Here is a 16,394-nt window from a genome sequence, read left to right as displayed (position 1 = left end):
GACTCATCAGACCAAAGCACAGATTTCCACAGGTCAAATGCCCATTCTTTGTGTTTCTTGGCCCAAACAAATCTCTTCTGCTTGTTTCCACTCCTTAGCAGTGGTTTCCTAGCAGCTACTTGACCATGAAGGCCTGATTTGCGCAGTCTCCTCTTAACAGTTGTTCTAGAGATGTGTCTGCAGTTAGAACTCTGTGTGGCATTCAGCTGGTCTCTAATCTGAGCTGCTGTTAACCTGCTATTTCTGAGGCTGGTGACTCGGATGAACTTATCCTCAGCAGCAGAGGTGACTCTTGGTCTTCCTTTCCTGGGGTGGTCCTCATGTGAGCCAGTTTTGTTGTAGCGCTTGATGGTTTTTGTGAATGCACTTGGGGACACATTAAAAGTTTTCGCAATTTTCCAGACTGACTGACCTTCATTTGTTAAAGTAATGATGGCCACTCGTTTCTCTTTACTTAGCTGATTGGTTCTGGCCATAATATGAATTCTAACAGTTGTCCAATAGGGCTGTCGGCTGTGTATCAACACAACACAACTGATGGTCCTAACCCCATTAATAAGGGAAAAAATTCCACTAATTAACCCTGACAAGGCACACCTGTGAAGTGAAAACCATTTCAGGTGACTACCTCATGAAGCTCATTGAGAGAACACCAAGGGTTTGCAGCGCTATCAAAAAAGCAAAGGGTGGCTACTTTGAGGAATCTAAAATATAAGACATGTATTCAGTTATTTCACACTTTTTTGTTAAGTACATAATTCCATATGTGTTAATTCATAGTTTTGATGCCTTCAGTGAGAATCTACAATGTAAATAGTCATGAAAATAAAGGAAACGCATTGAATGAGAAGGTGTGTCCAAACTTTTGGCCTGTACTGTATTTATATATTTATTAAATATTTTTTATGTTTTATGTTTCTTTTTTTTTTTTACAAAAGCCCTACAAGGTAAACAAATGAGCCCACCCAATGCCCATGTAAATATTGTCTCATTTGCATATTTTATAGCAATATTGTAACAAATACGTCACGGGAAACTACGTGGAGTGGTTATGCATAGCATTTATTTAATTCCAAAAGGCAAAAACCAGAGGCAGGCAGAGTTCGGTACAAAGAAGATCAGACAGGCAACAGTATAAAAACAGGCTAATTCAGAGTTGAAGATAACAGGCAGAAACTGGTCGGTAAACTAGAAAAATATCAAAACGAGAGAACAGCAATAAACGGGCTTGGTACAGTGGGGAGAACAAGTATTTGATACACTTCCGATTTTGCAGGTTTTCCTACTTACAAAGCATGTAGAGGCCTGTAATTTTTATCATAGATACACTTCAACTGTGAGAGATTTGGAATCTAAAACAGAAATCCAGAAAATCCCATTGTATGATTTTTTTATAATTAATTTGCATTTTATTGCATATTCTGATGAACAGGACGTGCATTGTGTTTCGGAGGTAGGGGCTGAGAGCGGACAATCCAATTCCACATTCAGTTGGTCAAGGATACTATAAAACATACAGCTCTGGAAGAAATGAAGAGACTACTTTTTCTTTCCTTTCCAAAAAAGTTGAAAAGGAAAGTTTTGAGTGAGAAACAGAAGGGTTCAATTTGCAGTGGTCTCTTAATTTTAACCCTTCTGTTCCTCACTCATAACCTTCATTTCCGACTTTTTTGGAAAGGAAAGAAAAAGGTGCAGTGGTCTCTTAATTTTTTCCAGAGCTGTGTTTCCAAAATCAAGGAACTGTTCACCACATATAAACACAGATGCAGCCCTCATACTCAAATTATGTCTGAGACGATGACCTCATTTCATATATCATTCTAAAATCACACAGCTCAACTAACAGCTGTGGCCATACAAAACCGAACTAGTGACATTACCGGCAATATATGGACAAAATGGGTAGCATATTGAAGCTTCAAAGTGTCTTAATAAATGTTTGGATATTTACGCTCATTAGATAGAGACAGTGAGGATAGATAGAGAACAGAGAAGTAGCAGTGTGTCACATTCAACCAGAAAGGACAAAATAAATAATGAACCTGTACTGTGCTAATGCTATGTAGCCTACCAAAACATCCTTCTGCCCAGCTTGAACAAAAAGGGAATCGTGCACCCAACAAACGGTCCTGAAAATCCCAAGAAAACTAATTCTATGGTACAAATGCCAGTGGTACCTTATTCTAAAAGGAATACTCTAACTCACAATTCTCATTTTCTCTCTGTCAGTGTTCACACGACAAGGGTGGACTCTATTTGTATCCTAGGGAACAGTCTCAAGGTGCTGGAATAGGACAAGGTCGGCTGTGAGGCGGGAAGTCTCGTGATGAGATAGGGCTGGGATGGGTGACCCAGATACAGGTATCACAACAGGCCGCGTCTGAAGTTCCCGGTGAGAACACTGTAGAAAGTCCTTCTGGACGGCATAGGCAGCAGATGGTCTACCTTTTGAAGAAGGGGTGGGCAAACCAAGGTCCACGGGGCCAAATCTGGCTCATGAGGCAATTCCAAGGTAAAGTGATAAAAGAGTTTTGAGGGGAAGTAAATAACAAAATTACCAGCCCAGTCTTATACATGTGAATCTGAATACAAATATTTTGACATAGTAATGGACCTATTGTATAAATGTTTTAATTATGCTATGGCCTGTGAACCATTTATGATTAACAATTTACAAAACAAATGTGGCCTTCCATTCAATATCAAAATCCTGATGTGGCCCCCGAGCCACAGAGTTTGCCCTCCCCGTTTTAGCTGGAATCTAAAACGTTGTCGGATCGAGTTTCTGAGCCAGCTAGTGACTGAGATAATACGTTTTGTCCATGAGCAAGGCACCCTCCATCCTCCCCGGGGTTTATCAATGCCGCTCCCTGCACTTCTCCAATCAGGAGGGGCTGGACTAAGGGCAGGGGTCTTGGCTGGACAATGTGTGGAAATTAACAAATATTCCCTTTCCCCTGTTAGCCCTAGAATTTTAACCACCTGCTTATCACACAGTTCCTAGACACAACATAACTACTTATAGGCCTGCGAAATATCTCTGACCTGCTGAATGAATAGAAAAAGCACCAACCACAAGACGTTTGGTTTACTGGGAAACGGAAGCACAAACCACACAATCCCCACCCACTTTTGCGGGAACTATGCAAGAGTCTGTGGTTGGATCTGTGCAGTTTACAGTGGCACGCCATAGGTTCACTTAAACCTGTTTAAGTTCCAACCCTATGAAACATCAGGAAGGGCCAATTCTGCAGGCAATGGCTTGCCATTTTAAGTACACTTTGTAGCGCCTGCTTTAGCTGTCAGTCTTTACATCATGACTTGACGTTTTAATTACGCAATGTGGTATCCTTGTGAAAGCAATGCTCAAGTTTCGGCGTAACTTACAACTATTTAAATTAAGGGTTGAAGGGATTTTTCTGGATTTTGGCAATGAGCCCTATATATCAACTTCCCTAGTCAGATGAACCCGGTACTGACACCTGTATGTATCTGAATCTGGAGTGAAGGATAGCTTGGAGCTTGATGCTAACTGGCTACACTGGCTACACTGGATGTCTAAAGGAGCTGCAAGCAGGCGCCAGTGACTATCAGACATTGCACAGCGCTACTTAGCAAACGCAGAAACGTAAGAGAGCAAACTAATTGTAGCTGCACGCAGAGACATACAAACTCATCTCACTCCAGCAAAAGGGCAGTAGTAAGATGGCCTCTAGCCAAAATCCTGAACTATCCCGTTTAGGTTTGGGAAAGGCTAAAAATGTAAAGGGCTTAAAAAGATGAGACTGAATGTGTCGGAGTCAGCATCTTAAACACCTGTTCACAAACAACCCCAGTAGATCGTATACGGGAGAGAAAATGTTTTGCAATGACCAAACCTTAACTGGAAGCCTATACCTCCAGAATCAGTTACAGTGACAGAGAGAACTTGTGCGTCTGTGTGTTTGTGTGTGAGAGAGGGCGAGATAGAGGGTGGGTAACGGATAGAGAATGAGAGATTAAGTCAGATTACGAGTGTGGGCGGGAAAGAGGAGATACACGCACATTCCCCCCTGCCATGTCATGTGTGGTTTGGCTGCAAATTGACAATGATTCTGACACCTGGGTCCTTTACACACGCCTGCACACGTACACACACCATCGAAGCAGTTCCCTAAAACTGTCTAGTGTCATCCCAGCAAAGAAAAGAGACCCAACAATTAGACTTTACTCAACATGTCAATCTCAGGACAGACAATGATCACCTGCAAATGAATGGATAAATAATAAGGATTAGTTTAATAGCACTGGGGAAGTACAGGAGGCTGAAGGCTTAGCAGCTAAGCTACCGCCCCTTCCCAGGGCTGATGGGATGTACAGTAGATTGCTTTTCACCTTTTTGTCAGAGACATTGAAATTGTAAAGTAGTGTGAAGTAGTGCTTAGCACAGCAACGTGAAAATATCTGTGTGTGCACCCCGTGAACCTATAGAGTTGAGAGTAATATTATGATTTGGACTTTGGGTTGACAATGAATAACACTGAATTGTTTTGAAGACTAATTGACCTCCACTGGAATAACCAATGTTGATTTTCACCCATCCTGTCAATTGTTAACATGGACATCTGGGTTCTCAGGGGGAAATAAATCTATCAACACTCACTCTAACCTCTGTGCACCTGGGTCAACCTTCCTCACCCACACGTATGCCAGATTTGAAGTTCCTCCCCATAGGAGTACGGCTCTGTGCAACTTTTATAATCTTCCCCACTCACTTGTACACCTGATTTTAAGTTCCTCCCCAAAGGGAGATGAGCTCTGAGCACCTGTTATAAACTTCTCCATTCACACGTACGCCAGATTTTAGGTTGCTACCCACAGGAATACAGCTCTGTCCACCTATTTTAACATTCCCCACTCATATTTATGCCTGTTTTTAAGTTCCTTCCCACAGGAGTACACCTCTGTGCACCTATTTTAACATCCCCCACTCATTCCTATGCCTGTTGTTAAGTTCCTACCCACAGGTTTGAAAACGGTATCCGCCAATAGAGTGTGGTTGCTGAATTGATGAAATTAAGTTCATTTTCCTTCTCAGGGTTAAGGTTAGGGGTTAGGAGAGGGGGAGGGCAGACGCAGTGCGGTTGAATGCAGATAGTGGAGCTGAGCGCTGGGCGCTGACATATTGCAGGGATTAACTCTAGGTTCAGAATGAGCGAGCTGCTTCAACTGTTATCAAAACACAGAAAGGCCTGTACACACAACCCATCACACAATTGGAGCAGACCATTTTCTCAGTAATGGCAGTGCAGAGGATGGAGAGTTATAGATATAGAGGAGGTGGGGAAGGGAAAGAAAGAGCACTAGACTATATGAGAAATTACGTAATAAACTGAATTTAATCCAAACATAAACCCACGCAGATAAAATTTGTCCATAAAAATTCCATCAAATTGATCAGGAATACAGTGTAGACACTGTTAATGTTGTAAATTACAATGGTAGCTGGAAACGGCTGATTTTTTATGGAATATCTACATTGGTGTACAAAGGCCCATTATCAGCAACCATCAGTCCTGTGTTCCAATGGCAAGTTGTGTTTGTTAATCCAAGTATATAATTTAAAAAGGCAAATTGATCATTAGAAAAGCATTTTGCAATTATGCTAGCACAGCTGACTATTGGACTGATTAAAGTAGCAATAAAACTGGCCTTCTTTAGACTAGTTGAGTATCTGGAGCATCAGCAATTTTGGGTTCAATTACAGGCTCAAAATGGCCAGAAACAAATACCTTTCTTCTGAAACTCGTCAGTATATTCTTGTTCTGAGAAATGGAGGCTATTCCATGTGAAAACTGGCTGAGAAACTGAACATCATGTACAACGATGTGTATTACTCCCTTCAAAGAACAGCGCAAACTGGCTCTAACCAGAATAGAAAGAGGTCCCTGGGCACAATTGAGGACAAATACATTTGAGTGTTTAGTTTGAGAAACAGATGCCTTGCATGTCCTCAACTGGCAGCTTGACCGTATGGTACGTAAGAAGTGCCCATCGAGCCAATGTGACCCCAAACATTTGAATGGTAATGTACATCAAAAATATCTGGTGTGACTTTTAATTTCTCTGGGCACATTGACTAGCTGGAGCACTTTGTGCTTCTGCCACTGATGCTATGTGACATGGGTATTTTGTAAGGAACACATGGTAGGGCCTGACTCAATAGTGCGGTCACAAGCTCACACAACCATCTGTTTACGCAACTGAGCCTGTCTGAATTTCAGCCGACAGGTTCAAACGCGTTTGATTTCTTAGCTTACCCTGCAGATCTCTTCCAGAAACCATTCTCTTGAGTTGTCGGTGGCAACCTGCTTATTTTAAAATCCAGGTTTTTCAATTCCCAGTCTCTCAACCTCTTTTTTTGTGCGTGGGATGGAAATAAGTGGCAATATAGCTTCAGGGTAATACTGAGTCATGTTTTGATGGTTTGTGGAGAGGAAGTATCGTGTTACCAGACTAGACCAACCCAAACACAATGTGGAACCCTAATCCTCCGTTACTATACTTCAGTGAGGATGGAATCCCACCAGAGGTTCAGAGTGAGGTCATCCCCTTGCCTCTCACACACTCCCTCTTCACTCCATCACACACACTCAACCACACTTGCATTCTCTCTCTCTCTCCTGCCCCTCCCGCTCACTTTCGCGCTCTGTCACACACGCACACCAGAGTCGGATTCAATCTATGTCTCTGGAAACTAGGTGAGGCAAGCCGGCAGCAGTTTGTGCAAGATATGTGTCGCCATAACCTTGCCTCTTAAAGAAAAGGACACTGTTTTGATGAGCTGATAGTTCGTACAATGTAAATATTTGTGACTGTTCCCGACAGAAATATTATACAGTGAACGCGTCAGCCCTACATTTCAATATACATTGGATTTTAGAGAGGTCTAGCATATAGACAGGAGGAGGAGAGAGAAGCTGCGAAGACTGGGGTTAGAGTAGACAGTAGAGGCAGAGAAGCAGCTGTGAAGACTGGGGTTAGATTAGACAGTAGAGGCAGAGACAGCTGTGAAGCCTGGGGTTAGAGTAGACAGTAGAGGCAGAGAGAGAAGCTGTGAAGCCTGGGGTCAGAGTAGACTGTAAAAGCAGAGGGGAAGCTGTGAAGCCTGGGGTTAGAGTAGACAGTAGAGGCAGAGAAGCAGCGGCTGACTGGGGATGAGACAGACAAAGGAGGAGCCCAGACAAAGAGGCCTGTCGAGGCCCACCCCTTAGTGTTTGCCCCCACCCCCAACATATTCAGCCACTAAAGTTTACACAGCCGGACAATCTCACGCTTCACTCTCGCTTGCAGCAACTCTTTTGGACTGACTGCACTGACTGCAGATGTTGTAGACACAACGTATCAAAGGCTACAGCGACAGAAAATATATTAGCTCGAACACACTTACACTGGTCTCGCTCACAATCACAGTGATACTACACTAAACTAGGTCCAACCGTTCTTTATAATGACGTTCAAGCAAAGTCGCAGTAGCCCAAAGAAACTTGTGTCAAAGGACGGAGACAAGCTGATAAAAACGTGATCAACCATGACATAACACCGCTTTGACAGTACCATTTGAGTCAGCATGTGCGTTCAACACAACATGCGTGCATTTGCGCGTGCAAGAGAAAACGTTCCCTTCATTTCATGTTCAATTACATTTAATGGACGCCCTTATCCAGAGTGACTTACAGTGAGCGCGTACGTTTCCATCCTGGTCCCCTGTGGGAATCGAAACTCACAAACCAGACAATGCGAGCGCCAAGCCATTCCTCACTGAGCTGTCTGTGCATGTCTATAGGCAACACTCCCGCCAACGTACAGGCCCAGACAGATTCTCCAGGAGTTGTCGTTGACAAGGCTTCTGAATTACGCAACAAATCTGTCCCCCAGAGACCGAGCCCTTCACAAAGGAAGAACCAATGGGAGCACTGTAACCCAGGGGACTCAACACATTTACCCACAGTGCTGCAAGAAACACTTATGTCAAACCTTCCTCAATGGAATGCACAACACTAACACTACAATTTCAACCGTGAATATGATTTCTTATAGCTCGTGTCGATTTAGAGCACAGCCTGCCACTGTTTATTTGTATTCTTAATAAATACGACAGAAAGAGAGCAACAGCGACACAGAGACAGAAAAAGAGAGGTCAAGATGCTTTGGATTGGGAGCTCATGAGGACATGGAGAATGGAAAGGTAAAAGTTTAAATACATGGTAAATGTGAAAACAAGTCGGGGGAGGTGCACAAACAGAAGGAGCAAAGAGAGATCAGAAGAACAGTGAGTCTGCGTATCCATCCGTTCTCGCGCCCTTAAGAGAACACCAATCTCACAAATGATCCATAAAAGTCTGAGCATGTGCAGATGACGTTTTGAACGTTTCTCTTTTTTTCTATGAGCTCTTAGCTGCCGCTCTGGTCCTCCCTTCATTTTGGCTCATGCACAGGATCTTCTGCTAAACCTCAACCTTCGTGTTTCTTTCTTCACACACAATTTCATCCAGATGATGTAGTCTACATTTACGCCTAATTATCTATCAAAAGCAGATACAAAAAGCCCTGCAGCTATTTGCAGGCAACAATATCCTCTGTCTGTTTTAACTTGGGATATTGTAGTAACAGCAGCGGGGCGGAGTCTATATACATGGCGCCTGGCCAAGACAAGTTGGGTTTTAACCACCCATGGAGCAACAGTCATGTGAAAAAGTGTGTACACTCTCCTTTTACATATTTGGACCCATGAATACTTGAGCTGAATTCCAAACACAGTCACTGCATCAAATGTAGCTCAATTCAAAAAATCATACAAAAAATATTTAAAATAAACAGAAATGCAATTTCTTTCAGCGGTAGATTAGAACAGCCCCAAACCTTACCCTCACAAGAAAAATTTGAATCTGGTGCACCAAAACAGGTGCAAATCATTCGAAAATAATTGTAGACTAACTTGGGAGGGTCAAGCCTTCCATTAAGATTAAAAACTTGACCTGTTTTGGTCTTAATGATATGGGTTTGTGGTAACACCATGGAAAGACTGAAAGACCAATCCAAGGCCCTCAAAAGAAGATTATTGACGCCCATGAGTCTACAAAGACATGCCCAGGCAATTCGATCATTCCACTGTCCGACGGATAATCTATAAAAGCAGAAATGTCTAGACTATGGGCTATCTACATAGGAAATATAGTACCAGAGAATTATTTCAGGAGAATGTGAGGCCATCTGTCAAAAAGCCGAAGCTGAAGCGAATGGGGATCTTACAACAGGACAATAATTCCTAACACATAAGCAAAGCTACAGCAGAAAAGCTCAAATATAAATGGAGGGTTACAGCATGGCCGAGTCAAAGCCTGGATGTCCAATGGAAATGCTGTAGAGGGACTTCAAGCAGACCATGAATGCAAGATAGGCCTTGAACATGACACAATGGAAGCAGTACTGTAAAGAAAAGTTGGCAAACATACACCTCTCATTCAATGTAAAAGACTGATAGATAGTTACAAGAAATGGCAACGTGAGGTAATTTCAGTCAAATGGGGGCAACACCGGCTTTTGATGACTAAATGATTGAAGTATAATCTTTGTGCAATTTGTTAAAATAGATTACCTTTATTTGTCAATAGTGTCGTCAAGATTACATATCTATATCTCCAAATATGTTTAAATTAAATACAATTTTCAAGAGGGTGTACTTACTGTTTCACATTACTGTACAGCTGCAATGTCATTTTTTAAGTTATATTGCCATATGGCAGCCTGCGTAACCTGGGGAATAACATGAATTTGAATATTTGTCCATCAAACATCCTGCAAGCAGGCCATTTTTCGATACACAGCACACAATTTACATTCAGCAGAGTTTCACCTCCACAGCCACCAGTAAACAGTTTTATAGTGGGCTTGTTTGTTCTCTCTGGCCAGGTACTCTGAATGGGCATTCATTCTATAAACTGCTGTGTGTAAAATTGCTGCGCCCACCCGGAGCATGGTTTGGGCAAAGGCTAATCTGACCTGCCAACCGTTCAAAAGTCGGGGGTCACTTAGAAATGTCCTTGTTTGTTTGTTGGCCCATTATCAGGAACCATCACCTCCGTGTTCCAATGGCAGGTTGTGTTTGCTAATCCAAGTTTATCATTTTAAAAGGCTAATTGATCATTAGAAAACACTTTTGCTTTCCTTTAGACTAGTTCAACGTCAACAGTGAAGAGGCGACTCCGGAATGCTGGCCTTCTATGCAAAGATGTAAGGAAAAGCCATATCTCAGACTGACCAATAAAAAGAAAATACTAAGACGGGAAAAAGCACACAGCAAAGAGGAAGAACTCTGCCTAGAAGGCCTGTATCCCGGAGTCGTCGCTTCACTGTTGACATTGAGACTGGTGTTTTGCGTATACTATTTAATGAAGCTGCCAATTGAGCGCCTGTGAGGCGTCTGTTTCTCAAACAGGACATTCTAATGTATTTGTCCACTTGCACAGTATTACACCGGGGCCTCCCACTCCTCTTTCTATTCTGGTTAGAGCCAGTTTGAGCTGTTCTGTGAAGGGAGTACCACACATCGTTGTACGAGATCTTCAGTTTCTTGGCAATTTCTTGCATGGAATAGCCTTAATTTCTCAGAACAAGAATAGACTGGCGCATTTCTGATGAAAGTTCATTACTTCTGGCAATTTTGAGCCTGTAATCATGAATGCTGAAGATACTGAAGTCTAAAGATGGACATTTTTGTTTATTCTTTAATTAGCACAACATTTTCAGCAGTGCTAATATAATCTGGTTTTCTAATGATAAACCTGGATTAGCAAACACAACGTGCCACTGGAACACAGGACTGATGGTTCTTGATAATGGGCCTATGTATGCCTACTGAGATATTCCATTGCAAATCTGTTTTCCATCTACAATAGCCATTTGCAACATAAACAATGTCTACACTGTATTTCTGATCAATCTGATGTTATTTAAGAATGTTCTTTTCTTTGAAAAACAAGAACATTTCAATTGGCCCCAAATGTTGAATGGTAGTGTATGTACACTATATCCAATATGTCTTTTAGATGTGGCATGTCTGGTTGTTGGTATTCCCCAAAATACAGTATTTAAACTAGCATACTGGTTTTTCTCATATCTTTGCCTGAGGTAAATATGTCTACCCCTTAGGTCATAGTTAACTATATGTTTATACAGGAAATACTCATTAAAATAGCCAAAGAGTTTTTATTTGCTTATTAAATCTAAGAGTTTCCGAAACATGAGCAGAGACATGGGCAAACTTATCAGGTCAATCAAATCAGAGTAGCATACCAGAAATGTGCAAAGGAGTTATCGAGAGATTCAGCTGGAAAGGTTTGTTTGGAACAAGTTGCAGATAACCCACTATATGTAAAGAGAGCATGGAGAATAAATACACATGTGCAGAACATGATCTGCACATACTTCTGGGTTTCCCGCGAAAGAGAACATTATTCTCTAAAGGTCAGAGAAAAGCTGTAGCTACAGCCATGGCCTAAAAGAAAGGACACATAAGGAAGACAGTGTTGGTCAGGAAAATAATCTAGACTGATCCATAAAAGTGTGACAATGAGGTGGGCCAAGGACAGGCCACCTTCCAGCCCAGTCCAGACAACAAAGGATGGAGCATCTTGTCCTACCTGTGTGTTACCTAAGACTTTATAAAATAAGTTGGATTGACACACAGACTTCTCAGCCAGACATGCAAGCTGATGTCACCATTCCCAGAATGACAGAACAAAAAACGAGACAGAACCCCTACTGCTCTAGCCCTAACCATAGCCCGGGCAACAACGATGGCCCGTAAAAAATGAATTTACCTGTTTCGACTCAGATGCATGCACTGTGTCGTCTGTTGTAAGTTCCGGCTAGAGCGGACAAATGTGGGTGTTTTTACAAAAGCACTGACAACTTTCGCAAACAGTCCCTGACCAGCCATGCCAATAACAAACAGCACCTGGTCTACATGACAACCAAGCGGGTGGCTGACAATCCATCTTCAGGGCCCTTGACCGCACTGGTCAGGAATTTAAATGCAGATGCCCATTTGGTGATTGTACGACTTTTAACAACCGCGTACCTAGGAACTGAGACAGACCAACTCCCGCCTTGTTCCCCCGGGAATTATTTAGTTAGTGTTTTTTTGAAAAGTGAAATGTTTGGTTGACTGTTATCTTTTTCTTAATTTTTTCAAATGTGATGAAAGAAATGTTATATATCCAGGATGCATTTCATAAAAGATTAAACATGTTAAGTAACAAAGGTATTTGGTTATGTTGAAATGCTGATAAATTACAACTTTTGGAAGGAGGGACAATAAAAAAAAATTGGGGGCCAGTTGGCTCAGTGGCAAAAAAAAATTACGTTGAGCCCTGCTAGCCCATTAATGAGACAGAACTCCTACAGCCCTAGCCCTAACCCTTGCCCGTCAATGAGCTGTGGGTGTCCTACTCCCACTGCTGAGTGGACCAGTAAGTACCCATTCATTAATTCTGTGTTGCGTGTGTCCTTTGCCCAACGTGACTGTGGGACTACGGCTACATGACACAAATCCTTCGCATGTGGCAAATTAACATAACCTGACAACATAGACAAAATGATTATTTAGCCTGTGCTGCAGGGCTATTGAACTCTGGTCCTGGGAGGCTGAAAAAGCCTCTGATTTTTGTTTCTACTTGGGCCTTAATCAGGTCTGATTCAATCACTTATTAAAAGGAGTGAATGAAAACCTGAAGTGTTTCTGACCAGCAGGCAGAACTGGATTTGAATAGCCCCACTGTACTGTATGTGTGAAGGATGTCTGTCAGTAGTCTGACCCAAGCACACCTGTCCACCAGCCAGCAGAGGCCAGAATTTCAGCCTCAGTCTGATGACCTGAGCTTTAGTTTGCCATTTTATTTCTGGGTCATTGGTTCACTGTGAAAGACAAAATTACTTACAAGAGGAACAAAGCCACATAATATTAGTTAAAAGGTTCTTCTCTTATGTGAAAGTGTTAGGATATGTTTGGGTGATTTACAAGACAATTCACAGACAAAGTATTACCAAAAGTAACCCTTTATTATAATATCCATGTCCATATTATAGACGATTCTCTGAGATGATGAGGATGTACTGTATATAGTATTTTTCTTGTATGGGATTATTTTCGCTTTAGTTCTTGTCTAGGTATAGTCACCATTGAAATGTATCTAATATCACATCTGTAGTGACAAATGGGCACAGGAAAAAAAGAAAATACATTTAATTTACTGGAATTACACATTTATGTTTTAGTGGATTTATTAAGTTTATTTTATGATGGACGGTGTGAAGAGTGGGGAAAACCTGAAATATGTTTATATTTGCGGGGGCAAGAATCTGTTGGCATATTAAGGTGTCCTCAAAACCTGATCTACCTTTCCTCAACCTATCTCCTACAGTAGCAGTCTTGAGGAAGATGTGTCTGCATTAAATGAGTGGTTGTTCATATTTTACATGGCTGGCATAACATAATCTAAGTCTGTACCGTAATCATCCAAGCACCATGTTGTTTACTGTAAATGTGTTGGACATAAAATTGATAATCTAATTTGGTGCATGATTGAAACTATGTTGTCTGCGCACAACCCTTCATTAGGTATAATTTGCTGCATATCTTCTTCAGTAAGGCTGCAGCTGCCTAGCTTACGAAGGAGGGCAAATGGCCCTAAGGCAACCTCATGATTCCAGTACACAGTATTTAACTGGTAAGCTGCAAAAGAAAGACTTCTCTGTATGAGGACTGTAGTCTCCATTAGGCGTCTCAAGGGCATCATGGTTTCCAAGACATATGCAAATGACAAATCAATTGCAAGTAATGTAATAAGCTGAGCCAGAGCAACTCGTACTAGTCTGACCTGGCCTTTCCATCACACGTTTGATTTAAACACGTAGTTGCTCCTGAGCTGTAACATGTTGATTTCCATAGAATGCAGACTGCACCTGTCGCAGCTGATAGGAATATTTATGACAGGCTTCTAAGCGCACTTCCCTCAACCGTTCCTACGCAACGGGGTTATCTGCGCATGGATCTGTCTGGGGCCAGATCCTTGGATGATACAGGTGGCCTAGCAGTAGGCCAATGCATTATATTATTACCATCACCCTGGAATGTTTTACAAAATAATTTCCTTATAATATTGAATTAAACTTTGTTAGCATATAGGCTGCACTATAAATAATGAAGGTGACCTGAAAACAAGTTGGTATAAAGCACCATGCGCACGGAACACAAATAATGACTGGACATACCCATTCCTCGTAGTGCTTACTGCCATTCTGTAATATATCTTCAAACTGTATTATGCAGTTGGCAACGAAATCGTCATATCCAATTGGCGCGTCGTGAAACACCGACAGTTCGATTTTTCTTCCGTCATGCACCTCCGTGACGAACTCGTCGTTCCACGCCGGACTGTTGGTTTTCTGTTTGGTAGAGGTTTGGCCCACACGCGAGTCATCCACGTTTAGCGCGATGTAGGTGTCTAGGAGGAAAGTCTGGGTCTTTGGGCCAACCGCGTGCCTAAGAGACCAAGCTGTCGGTTTCAAGTCCAACGCCTCACATATCTTGATCTTCAATAACCCATTGAAAACCACCATGGCGGTGATGTAATCCGTTTCAATAGGATTTTGAACAGGGTTGGTTGTTTACAATATTCCTTTAACCCAGCCACTTCAACTGGTCATGAATAATTTAGCCTGTCTTATGTAGCTTTGTGAATCCTCAAATGAAGACCACGTATTGAATGTAGTGGCTCTTCCAAAAGGTTCTTGAGACTTGAATATAACGGAAAATGCCGTCCGGTCTCAATCTGTCACACACATAGCCTGCCAATCGGATGCAAATCAGTCGTTCTGAAATTGTCTAGAGAGAGTAAATGGTCTTGTTTTTTGCTCTCTGGTAGGACTGTTCTTCACAATGATAATCCACATTTGGGGTTCAACCAGACAAAGCCTTTCTTTTGAATAGAATAAATAAACGTCTTGAGAAGCGTAGGCCTACACGCAGGGAAAATACGACTATGCAGCAGTTGGAATATCAACAGCCTTTCCAAACCACAACGGACACAGCAAAATCTATCAAAGCTGGATCTCCTCCGTAACTCTACTATGCTTTGGAAACACTCGTATTCCACCTTTGGAAGAGAGGGAGACTCCTGCCTTCGTGCCGTGCATTGGGAATGTTTCCCAAACAGGCTACCCGATTTGAGAATAGCTTCAGCAATATTTAAGTTGTGGTTTTCTTGGTTTCTGTTCGCTCCTTATTTTTCCAGGCTGTTTTCTCGCCGTTGCTGTTCTTGGTTTCCTGCAGACCTACCTCTTCTCCCCCCGACCGTCTACGCTGGTGCAGGAAATGCGCAAAACACGTCAGTTTTTCTGAGGCGCGCCGCGTCCCTATACCAGATGGGGGAGTGCGACTATATAGTCAGTGTAGCTGAGCCGACTAGGTTGTCAGGACGGAGACGCATCCCATGGGCTTGCCCAAGTGTTATGAGATATGGGAATATGATGTGGTGTAGTAGCCCTACTCGTCTCATCTTGTTTTTTTCCGGGGGGAAATCGGGGACACTCAGTTCTTAGCATAGATTAGAAATTATATGATAACACTACAGTTGTATGTATCAAAGACATGTCAAAGGGGTGGTTCACTTGAGGTAGTTTGGTATGTCTGGTATTTGCCACAGACGATTAGCTTATATGACTTTTAGCACCTGAACTACATCCTTAAAGCTACATAATATAGTCTACGCCTTCTCATGTGAAATTCAAATAATGTATTTGGAGTTTTTTTAGCCCACATTTTCCAAATATTAACACTATTGAGTCATTCAAGTTTGTTTGATCCCAAGGCAACCGTGTCTGGCCTTACACTTCAAAGGTCTATTTTATCGAGCTTGACATACGAAGAGCGGTTAGTGCATTCAGTTTGCAAGAAGCCAAGCAAGGTTTGCAACCAGTTTGCTTGGAAATTCCCTTCAGCGTTGCACGTCTGTAATAGGAATGTACAACAAGGCATTTGCAGTGCAAGCTGGCTTTTCATGTTTTAGTATATGGCTCCACCTTGTGGAAGGATTTAGGTATTTAGCGTTTTAGTTATAGGCTTTTCTCGGTCTCGTAGCCCGGGGACGAGGTAACTTATTGGCAAACAATTTTATATAGTGCGATATTACCACTACATTAGTAATTGGATACTTTTAGGAAAATATCCCATTAAGTATGGCTTAATTTACAAGTTTTAGTTACGGGGGAATGACGGGATGAATTAACATGAAACTGATGATGAAATAGATGCTGATAATGATTAGGAGGCCATGATGGTTTAGGGCAGATTG

The 16,394-nt window shown here is 42.1% G+C and overlaps 1 protein-coding gene across 1 annotated transcript in view; it reads right to left on the bottom strand.

Moving 5' to 3' along the window:
• The window catches only part of LOC105021252 (protein kinase C epsilon type), a 96,781-nt gene extending 81,228 nt beyond the window's left edge, over nt 1-15,553 (bottom strand). The window contains exon 1 of the mRNA XM_010888789.3: nt 14,314-15,553. Within this exon, the coding sequence (XP_010887091.1) occupies nt 14,314-14,661 (348 nt within the window). The 5' untranslated portion in view covers nt 14,662-15,553. The remainder of the gene's footprint in view (nt 1-14,313) is intronic.
• Nucleotides 15,554-16,394: the final 841 nt, after the last annotated feature.

This window comes from Esox lucius, chromosome 5, assembly GCF_011004845.1.
Source record: "Esox lucius isolate fEsoLuc1 chromosome 5, fEsoLuc1.pri, whole genome shotgun sequence".
In the NCBI taxonomy this organism is placed as follows: domain Eukaryota; kingdom Metazoa; phylum Chordata; class Actinopteri; order Esociformes; family Esocidae; genus Esox; species Esox lucius.
The sequence above is the reverse complement of the archived record's forward strand: the minus strand, read 5'-3'. Positions and strand labels throughout refer to the sequence as shown.